Source organism: Pectinophora gossypiella, chromosome 5 (assembly GCF_024362695.1).
Source record: "Pectinophora gossypiella chromosome 5, ilPecGoss1.1, whole genome shotgun sequence".
NCBI classification, from domain to species: Eukaryota; Metazoa; Arthropoda; class Insecta; order Lepidoptera; family Gelechiidae; genus Pectinophora; species Pectinophora gossypiella.
Window position 1 is genome coordinate 5,555,647 of NC_065408.1, and position 11,506 is coordinate 5,567,152.

Genomic DNA, 11,506 nt, shown 5'->3' on the forward strand with positions numbered 1-11,506 from the left:
ATAGAAAAGGTTTGATAAGATTGAATTGGTTTATGAACGCGTGTACGATTTGATTTGATTTGAAGACTTGGCCTGATAGACTCTTGTTATACGACTTTGATGCGACTATAATCTCTGAACCTACTGGAGAGGAAATACTAATTTATACAAAACATCGTTTAAAAGATCAAACTGTCCGAATGATGCTATTGAGCACCCACGCGGCCGCGTATAATATAATTAATGGCACAATTTGGTGGCTTCACGAAAATATGGGTTTGTTTAGTTCCAGTTCCAGTGTTTGTTTACATCGAATGTGAGGTGCACTATCGTACCCTGGTGACGATGAGCGGGGTGGCCAGGTCGGAGCCGCCCACGAGGCGCAGCCCCCAGTTGGTGTCCCTGCTCTCCCGTCGGAGCGTCACCACGAAGGTATGTAGCCGCCCCATCTTGGGGTAAGTATGCACTACGCGAGCGCGCGCGCTTGATGCGCGGACGGTGCGAACAAGCCGAGAAGACGCGACGTTATGCGCACAAAATTAGTCTCACCGCACTCCACTGCCCCTCCCTACCGCATCCCTGCACCCACCATACATCAATCGACCCAAATTTGACTAAAATTATGGGAAAATGATTTCCAGAAGATGTTGAATATTCATGTTTATTAGTTTGGATCGCAGCAGAGGCCGTGCCCTATATCTCAACGTTATACGATCATTATGATAAATGGCATATGCATCTGTGATATATCTGACATACCCTGTTGCGTCTACTAATGATGTGAAGTAGACAAGAGTATTAATTTGTTAATCTCTAAACAAAACATTGAAAGCTACGTGTACCTGTATAGGTAGGTATAGGTGTCCCTTACAAAGTGGTTTCCAGACATATAGTTACCAATAAGTCTTTAGGTTACTAACGTTGCAAGCATTGACTCCTGCTCTTGCATTGCTGTGGTTAAATTGATATATCTGGTTAGTGAAAAATCGAGGTTGGAGGCTTTGCTCTATGTGGCTGGCATCATAAGTAAAATTTGCAGACTATTTTTTTATATTAAACTGTATAGTCCATAACAACCTCCGTGGTCTAGTCGATAGAGCATTAGGCTTACAATCTGGAGGTCCGGGTTCGATTCCCGATGAGGATATTGTCGAAATCACTTTGTGAGACTGTCCTTTCCTTGGTAAGGACTTTTCAAGCTTGAATCACCTGATTGTCTGAAAAAGTAAGATGATTCCGTGCTTCGGGCAAGTTATAAGTTATAAGAGTAAGCCGTTGGTCCCGGCTATTAGCCGTAAAAACACCTCCACCAATCCACAGTGGAGCAGCGTGGTGGAGTATGCTCCATACCCCCTCCGGTTGACTCAGGGGAGGCCTGTACCCAGCAGTGGGACGTATATAGGCTGTTTATGTTTTTTATGTTATGTATAGTCCACCATCTGACATAGGTAATAATTGCACGCTTCACCTTAGAACATTATTTTTTCTGATACATGCCTGGTATATGTAGATATATGAATGACGTAAACATGAAAATAATTAGAAGGCCGAATTAGCTCCCAGAGGAAATACTAACCTTATTCTAATGTACCTATGACGTAAGAGCAAATATACAGGGTGTTCGTGACATCGTAACGACAACTTTGAGGAATGGTTCAGACCATGATTAGGAGTTGATATCAAGTACATTTTTCATCGCAAAATTATGTAAGTTGTGAGAATTTTCCGTCAGGAAAATCCACTTGATATCAAATCAGAATCATGGTCTGAATCATCCCCCTCAGTATTTGTTACGATGTCGCTAACAACCTGTTCCGGCCAAGTAGTTAATGTCATCTGCGGCAAATCTACAATACGACACGTCAAAAAAAAAAGCTAACAACCTGTATATATCTCTACATTTTTTTTACTTGACTTATTGTAGATTTGCCGCAGATGGAACTACTTGCCCGGACGCGCTGACGGCTCTCATCCGGTACAAAATTTAAAAAAACATGTCTGAGGGTGCCCAGTTGGGCGCGAACCTCGGCTCAGGGCGCGGCGTCGTCTGAGAGGAAAAATATTTGAAAGAATTAATCGACCCTAGCGGCTCGATAGCGATAAGCGCTGAATGAGGGAAATCGTCGACCACGCCAGCGGTGTTGGTATCTGGCTTCTGAAGTGTTTGGTGTTGCGAGCTGATTGGCCGCCTCTTTGGCGAGAGTAAGTGGTCGTCGGGATCGTATATTACGTCCTTCGGACGCCGATACTCAACCTGTATAGAAGGTATTATAAATAGAGCATTAATCATGAATAGTGACCATTCTATAAGATATTACGTTTTGGCAGCGGCAGACGGTTCAATTCACGTATGCTTGATTTACATTTCCTTATGGCAAATATTTGGCTCGTGACACATAGGTAGAACGCTTTTTAGTTATGGCTAATGACAGTACTTCGAGCATATAAAGTGATCGATAATATTTTGTTTAATGATTTACATACATTATCATGCCTAATCCTAACTTGTGTTGGGCGGATTACCCTTCGGATTGGAAAGTCAGACAGGCAGTCGCTTCTGTAAAACCGGACCTGTCAAATTTGATAAAAATGGGATAACGATATCGAGACGATGATCATGCCTTATCTCATAAGTCGTATAAGATTCCATTCACACATTGAAAGCTAAGATACTGAGGCATATTACTAACTCTGTATCATCATAAATTCATAATGTACATTTCCCCATTTGTATTTTTAATTTTATTTCTGTAATTTTATTTTTAATTGTATTTCTTTTGTTTCCAACAATACTTAAGTTTGTTCTATATTTATATGTTATAGTTTTAACTCTTATGTTTGCTAAGAAGATTTATGGCTGTTTTAATTTAGAAGTAAATTTCTGTTTAAATTTTATTCATATTTATTTATAATTATAATTAATAATTATAATTAATTATAATTATATACAACTAGATATATACGTTTTGTTGTTGTAATTATGAATGCTGTGTGTACCTGTAATTGGGTCGTGTACTCGGTTCAAATTAAATTATAAAATTCTGATTACTAAATAAAGACACATCTAAAACTAATGAAAAACATTTTCTTTTTTCTATTTAACTTATTTATGAATTTTAAACAAGAAAAACGTAATAATAAGTGCGACATTTCATCATGTTTTTCTATGACGTCACAGTGTGCTTTTTCAAACAAATTCATTAGTAATTACGTGTTTTGACGTTTAGTAAAAAGTAACTGATTTGACTAGTTGGAAACTACCCTATTGGAGCACATATACAAAAACTAATTTAAGACTTGCATTTTATACCTTTATAATATGTGTACTGTTGGTATACCTATTTAAATAAATAAATAAATAAGATTTGCACGGCGCGGTTGAAAGTGTGTGGCAGGACCAAAGTTTTTCCGATCTTCAAGCGCAAAGGGAAAACCAGCCCTTGATAAATAATAGTACCGAGCAGAGTTGCCAAATAATCGATTCATCGATTATTCGACATTTACATTATTTAGGGGCTTAGAAAATAATCGATTATTAATTGATATGCAGTCGATTATTTGTCAACAGTAGTACCTGGTTGATGGTTGCGATGATTGCGAGTGTGGAGTATCACCACAAACTATGGCTCACCTTTTGTGCTGTCCTAAGTGCCCTAACACCTGCACTATTAAAGACCTGTACGAAGCCACTGACAATGCCGTAAGCGTGGCCAATTATTGGTCAGCAAAAATTTAGTTTCGATCGCCATCGACTTGCAAAGAAGAAGAAGTACCGAGTTGGTACCAACGGCTGAGCCGAAGTACGGAATCATCTTTGTTTCAAAAATTAAATCAGGTGATTCAGGCAACAATGTCCAAATCTAACCAAAGTGTCCAAACAGAGACCCCATCGGGAAACGAAGTCGGCCGTCTAGATCGTAAGCCTAATGCACTAACCACTACATCAAAAAGACAACCCACAACCGCTCATGATTATATCGCTCATTATTTTTATTTTAGACTGCACTAACCCGCTACTATTAAGTATATTTGTGCTTTTACTTACGTCGGTCTAACAGAAAGCTTGGTGATGTTTGGGTACTTAGTTCGTCTTGTGATGGACTACCCCAATTGGGATATAGTCGTGAGCTTATGTTAAATTTCTCTGTACCCGAAGGTTGCCTGGCAGAAATTCCTGCAAAAGCAACAAGGCCGCCTGTTGTGTCTTTCTGTATTTGTTGTCTTTACTTCTGTATCTTGTGTCCGTTGTGCTCAATAAATTATATCTAAATTACCTTATTCTTTCTAAGATGGAAAAGGCGACAAGGTGAATGAGCTCATACTAATCTTATCATTCATGTACTTACATAATATAGACTGCCGTCCCACTGATGGGTACAGTCATGAGCAATATAATGTACCCACTTTAGGACTCTGTCGCACTAACATATTTGACATTTAGCGCGACTTACAGTTCAATTTGTCAAAAAAGTTAATGTGACATGGTACCAAAGTGTATACATATTAATGCTCGTGACCGTACAGGCCTCCCTTCAATCAACCGAAGGGAATATGGAGCACAATCCACCATTCTGCTCCACAGTGGGCTTGATGGAGTTTAGATTATGAACTTGTTTATGAATAATATATCATAATATTTGCACTTGCAATATTCGGAAGTTATTTTTAGTGTTGGCAAGTAGCAAATTAGATTGCAGCTAAATACTTCAGCCTTGTAACAATGCTCGGCGAAATACATTTGTCATCGCTTCTATAAATTCACTGGGTATTTCTTTAATGATACTTTTGAGGAGAGAGTTTAAGAAAAGTACATAGTGGTACGACAAAGAAGTAGTATTTACATACTCCTGACCTGCGCGATCTCTGGTCTGTGTTTCCTTAATCTAGAAATTTAAAAAGGCATAAGGCAAAAGGGTTATTTCATCTAAAAAAAACAATATTGCATTTTGACATTTGCGCATATGTAGGCAAGTGCGCAATGCAAGCAAATGTCAATTAGCAATATTATTCTAGATGAATTGCTTTCGATGTGGCCTTTTTAACCCCCCCAGAAATGGGCTGATGTAAATCTATTCACAAAGCAATTAGGTTGTTATTAGTCTACCCCCAGGGCACTTCCCGAGCGAGACAGACAGTTCGTGCGCTCTACGTCACTCCTTAGCCTCTTACAGAACATACTAAAGTAAGACCCATAGGGGGACAGTTCCCGTTTTATACGTGAATTTGCTTATTTACTTATTTAAGAACATACGAGAACTTCAAACGCTTATATTTTGATTATCCACACCAACAATCAAACTCTTTAATTTTCTTAAATTCTTATCATTTCAACTACAAAAGAGTTACACAAGTTTTTTTTTAACGAATTGGCATCATCTGAATTGTAATTATACCTTAAGATATTAAGAGACTTAAGAATTTAATCTTTGGCAGACGAGTTCGATGCTGTCCTTGATTCATCCTTTGGCTTTTTTTGTAAACAAGCTAAACAAATATGTCTCATAAAATAAAATTTTTAACAAAAAAAAAACCGACTTCAAACGCAAAACTAAAAAGCAATAAATAAATTTACTTCGCACAAAGTAATTAGTACGTATTTTCAATTAGTTAATTATTTTATAAATCTGAAGCCGGTGCCAAGGAAATGCTACAACGAAGTACCGATTCATATATTTTTCAATACTGATTGTTTTGTAATTTTTTGTTTGACATTGTTTTGTAATTGCTTTGATATAGGTATTAAACAATATTGTGTGTACATAGTAATTTGATATTGTAGTAGGGTTGTTGTAGCATTTACTTGGCACCGACTTCAGAATTATAAATTAATTAACTAATTGAAAATACGTACTAATTACTTTGTGCGAAGTAAATTTATTTATTGCTTTTTAGTTTTGCGTTTGAAGTCGGTTTTTTTTTTGTTAAAAATTTTATTTTATTTTACGATTTTAAGTGATGGTTAGACCGAGCAAAGATGCAGACAGACAGATTTTCTGATTTATATTCATATATAATAATATAATATATTATTAGTAGTGATCACAATTATTATTGATGAACATGTTTACACACACACACTCACACACGCGCTAACGCACACGAGCACACGCGCACGTACACACGCACACACACAGATACACGCACACACACAGACACACGCACACACACACACACACACACACACACACACACACACACACATGTGTATGTGTACATACACACATGTGGTTGTCAGTGGAAGCTGCTATCATACACACTCACGCATACATATAGATACAGTAGATTTCGCGTGGTTCGCTCGCTGCTAAAGCAGCTCGCGTGTCCTGTTTATTCGAAAGTGTCCCTCTTCGTATGGCGGCCATTTTGTTTTTCCGCCATTTTGTTTTATTTCACCGGCGACAGAATTTGACCAAGATTTAAATGGGTGTCGTGGAAACAAACAAAATCCAGGTGCAATAGGTTTGCCAGACCGTAGGATGTCTCCCTGATTGGGAGCAGTTTTCAAAGATGACGTTCCGATCACACCCCTATACATCATTTTTACCCCCAAGACATTTTCTGGAAAAACAAAATTTTGTATGGCGGCCATCTTGTTTTTTCGCCATTTTGTATTTTTTTCACCGGCCATTAAATTCGACCAAGATTTAAATAGGTTTCGTGAAAGAAAAATTGGTTCAGGTGTGATAGTTTCGCCAGGCCGTAGGGTGTCACCCTGATGCGGAGCAGTTTTCGAAAATCGGGAAGTATTTCCATACTTAACATGACGATCCGATCACAACCCCGATATATATTTTATATCCCGAGACATTTTCTGAAAAAACAAAATTGTGTATGGCGGCCATCTTGTTTTTCCGCCATTTTGTTTTTTTTTACGCGCTATGGAATTTGACCAAGATTTAAATAAGTGCTCTGAAAGAAATATTGGTTCACGTGCGATAGTTTTGCCAGGCCGTAGAGTATCTCTCTGATGCGGAGCAGTTTTTGGTGACCAGAAAGTATTTCCGTACTCTACATGACGTTTTGAGTAAGCGCCCCATACATTATTTTTACCCAAACGGGCTTCTTCCAAAATCGACAAAATTTTGTATGGCGGCCATCTTTTTTTTCCGCCATTTTGTTTTTTTGCACCGGCGATTGAATTTGATCAAGATTTAAATACGTTTCGTGAAAGAAAAATTGCTCCAGGTTGTATAGTTTTGCCAGGCCATAGGGTATCTCCCTGATGCTGACCAGTTTTCGAAGGTCGGGAAGTTTTCCCAAAGCCTAAAGATCGATCTGATCAATATGACTTTACAAACGCACTAGTCGCTCCTACGATTTTTGAAAATTCCCCTCGATTTCTCTGGTCTTCCATCATCAGATCCTGACTTCCTTGACATGGGACCCCCTTGGGTATATCTCCTTTCAAACAAAAAAAGAATTATCAAAATCGGTTCATATACGACGAAGATATGCCCGAACAAACATAAAAAAAAAAAAAAAAAAAAAAAAAAAAAATATACGGTCGAATTGAGAACCTCCTCCTTTTTTGAAGTCGGTAAAAAATGGACACACTCGAGTTTCCCTGCCAAAAAACTAACTACAAATTCGATATTCGAAGTCAATCATTAAGTGAATTTTCGGAAGTGCTTCTGAAATTTTTAACGCAATTAAAAGTTTGTTTTAAATAATTGGCTATAAATAAGAACCTCATAAAACAAGGTCTTTATGTTGCTTTTAAATTAAGTATATAAAAACACTCAGAAATTCACCTTTTAGGCACACAGGGGCGGTATTACAATTTCTGCAGCCACACAGCAGGAGTTTTATGACACCACACCGTACATGCGTTTTGAATAAATATTTAACCATTTGAATAAGTATGTATATATCGTGGCCATATCATAGAATTGATCATTTCATGAAATGATCGACCATTTCATGAAATGGTCGTATTTCATGAAATAGAACAACATTCGTTGGCCACATCATGATGTGGTTTGGCCAGATCAATGAACACAAAACGTTTAACGATATGACCAACTAAATGCATGATTACTTCATGATATGGCCAAACGTTAGCGATCATATCGTAAAATAGTAACATTATCCACCGGTAGTGGCGCTGGTGTCGCTTTGTTTATGTTTTGCATAATGGCGGCGGACAATAATTATTCTTGTGTGAACGCGAATAATACGAATAATAATGAGCAAATACAAGATAAAAGTGCATTGAAGCAATGTTTTGACACTAAAGTGAAAAGAAAAACTCGTATTAACAGTAGGCAGCAACTTTATTTTTATTTTTAGGTTATATGGCAAATAATGAAGGTCGAGTGACCACGCTACGTAAATCAATGGACTATTATTGGATTTCAAAATATGATATAATTAAAACTGCGAATGAAGAGATATTAATTTTAAAAAAGAAAAATATAGACGATCCTACTGTCCGTAAAGTTTCTTTTTTTGACGTGACTTATTGTAGATTTGCCGCAGATGGCATTAACTACTTGAAACAGGATTCTATTAAAACGCATAAATGTTTTTGTCATAATTTAAATTATCATAATCCTTTTTTTTATAATTTTTACAAGGCATAACAGTAGGTTAGGGTGCGGCGGGGGTGGCCCAAGGGCCACCCCTACGCCGCCAGTATGTTTATCTTACACACGAAAAGTATACTGAATGATGACCAATGGCATGAAATAGTGTCAAAAAATATGACGACGACTTCAAAGCGAGATGCAGTTACGGCGTATATGTCAACTACATCAACACTCCGTTAATCGAAAACGACTTTTTAATTTTTAATTGACTTTTAAACATTTTTGTACTTTGTACTAGAGTAATACATTATTTCCTATCTTATTTCGCGTTTTTATTACACCACTTATCATGGACACCCTACATTAATGATATGGCCAAACGTGGATGGAAATATCATTAAACGCTGACGTTTCAACGATATGGTCAGTTGAAGTTGGCCATTTCATGAAATACGACCATTTCATGAAATGGTCGATCATTTCATGAAATGGTCAATTCTATGATCTGGCCACGACATATATATGTGCATTAAACGGAACGGTTCCGATTGTAACAGTGTCAACCTCAACATAGAGCAACACTGACCTGTTACAGCTCTTTGCAACCTCAATGGTTGATATCTTCCATCGATATTAACGTCCAAGCAGGTTACAATTTGGAATATTATATTTTATTCTTAATTCAATTCTTAATCGAATTCTACATTCTTCGGCTTTTGTAGTTTTTCCTTTTCTGAAATTTATGCCATGTTTGCACTGAGATTATGATTTGAACGGCCTCCGTGGTCCAGTGATTGAGCGTTAGGTTCACGATCCGGAGGTCCCGAGTTCGAATCCCGATAGGGACAAATCATAGAAATGACTTTGTAATCCCTAGTTTGGTTAGCACATTGCAGGTTGATCACATGATTTTCTGAAAGTAAGATGATCCGTGTTTCGAAAGGCACGTAAAGCAGTCTGTTCCGGCTACTGTGGCCATCAGTATGTAGTCGTCACAAGAGCCATGGCAACAAGGGTGATGAAGTTGGTCATTAATCACAAAACCCGCAGAGAAGAGGAAGAGAAAGAAGAGAGAGAAGAAGAAAGACAGTGGGAGAGTGAGAGTAGAAGATTACAATATTACGACTTACATTATATCTGTTTTGCGGTGGAGCTCTGCTGTGAGGTCGGGGGCTCCGCACGCCGTATCGTGGCTCGTCTTCTGGGTCCTCACGCATACGGGGGACCCGCCAGAACGGAGGCCTCTGATACATCGGCATGCTGCTACTTATGCTACACCACACTACTGGGAAATAACAAATAAATGTAAACCAAATTAAATCAAATACGATCTAGCACACTACATTTTCTACACATAACATAAAGAGCACGATAATTATATATAGGTAAATTCCACTTAATATTAACTCAGAATCATGGTCTAAATCATCACTCTGAGTATTCGTTACTATGTCACTAACACCCTGTATATACATATACATACTTACGCTCGATATCCCTAAAGGAAAGAAACGTAACTTGACATATCTGTGGATCATCAGACCATAGCCCATAATGATCCAACATGTTGGTATAGGACACTATCATTTTGTCGGTTTTTACGACATGCCCGGGAAGATGGCTGAACCCGTTCTATATTTTTATTCGCTCCCACTCCCACATTCCACCAGCCTAAAAGGACAAATACCTAATATACGACCACATACCCCCAATATTTTCACTTTTAACACACAGATTGCACTACTTAAATACCTACCGTATTTAGAACCCTGCTCGCGGTTAGAATAACCCTAGATTTGCTATAGAATATGTAAAGATACTAGAAATGTCTTCAATATGCTATCTTAGTAGTTACAATTTCTATAATTTCAATAGCAATAAACACGAAAGATCGTTAACAGCAGACGACCAGTAGAACACTAAAATGCGGCCAAACAAAGATTAATTTACTACTGACGTCGGCAACAGTAAGATTCTGAATAGAGTTATATTCGTTCGCATTTCACTTTATATATTGTCGTAATAAAATAACTAGTGCGTTGATCACATCAGACGTGGTATGCCAAATCCTCGGTCTCGTTTTTAAACCAAAGCCATGAGACATGTTTTTGCTTAGGAATGTTTGATCACTCCCCTTGAAGGCTGAAGTAATTAAAGACAGAAGCACAGATGGCATTTCCAATTTCAAATTCAAACTCTCAAGACACTTCGTAAATAACAAATTATTTCATAACCACCGCCCTTGGTTCCTTGCAAATATTCCTATCAATTTTGACGTAATTTGGCAGCATCCACGTCCACTGAAACTTGGAATGACGTATCGGCGTTCACGAATCACTCGCGGATTTCATTTCACATCCGTAGGTTGGCAGCATATTTAATGTAATAAATAAATCACACACAAGGCCACCTGGACTGGAAGTTGTGGTAGGGCTTGAGACTCACCAGGGGGCGTCCGTGTCGCGTCGTTCCCTTCTCAGCGCCGCTCGACCAGTGCTCTATTATCACGAATTATTCCGGGCAACATCAAACTATATCTATTTTTCGCGGCGAAGATCGCAGCGAGCGTCGGTTCGACGGGTCGTGCTTCGAGTGATTTACAAGGCTGGCGCGCGCGCTGTTTCTGGGGCAATCCAGAATTCGCAACTTCCAAACGACGGCCACTTACGGGTCATTGCTCCCGTGCTTCCCAACTGCCAACGTTACAGCAATACTTTTCACAACGGTGAAATTGACGTATCCAGGATACCACATAAGTTGGGCGGCCTAGATACGTCGCTGAAAAATCTCATATCTTTCTGATTACCAAAGAAAAAAGTGACTCCCGAAAACGAAATTAGCGAAATTTTATTTTCTCGTAAAAAAGAACACATTTTCACATCAAAATTTATTCAAAAGTTCATTGAACTTTTAGGATTAGGTTTTATAAAGTTTGTAGAGCTATGTGCTGCATATTATTATTATTACCAAATTGTATACGATGTGAAAGATCTGAAATA

The 11,506-nt window shown here is 38.2% G+C and overlaps 1 protein-coding gene across 8 annotated transcripts in view; it reads right to left on the reverse strand.

The window, feature by feature from the left end:
• Window positions 1-11,107, reverse strand: part of LOC126366836 (PDZ and LIM domain protein 3) — a 45,139-nt gene extending 34,032 nt beyond the window's left edge. For 2 of the 8 annotated variants that reach the window (XM_050010147.1, XM_050010146.1), the window contains exons 1-2: window positions 10,953-11,102; window positions 9,638-9,792 (exon numbers count right to left, since the gene is read on the reverse strand). In XM_050010147.1, coding sequence (XP_049866104.1) covers window positions 9,638-9,766 — 129 coding nt within the window. In that variant the 5' untranslated portion in view covers window positions 9,767-9,792; window positions 10,953-11,102. Of the gene's footprint in view, window positions 1-314; window positions 517-9,637; window positions 9,793-10,952 lie in introns of those variants that run through there. The other 6 variants (XM_050010144.1, XM_050010142.1, XM_050010143.1 and 3 more) reach the window with 6 other exon arrangements.
• Window positions 11,108-11,506: the final 399 nt, after the last annotated feature.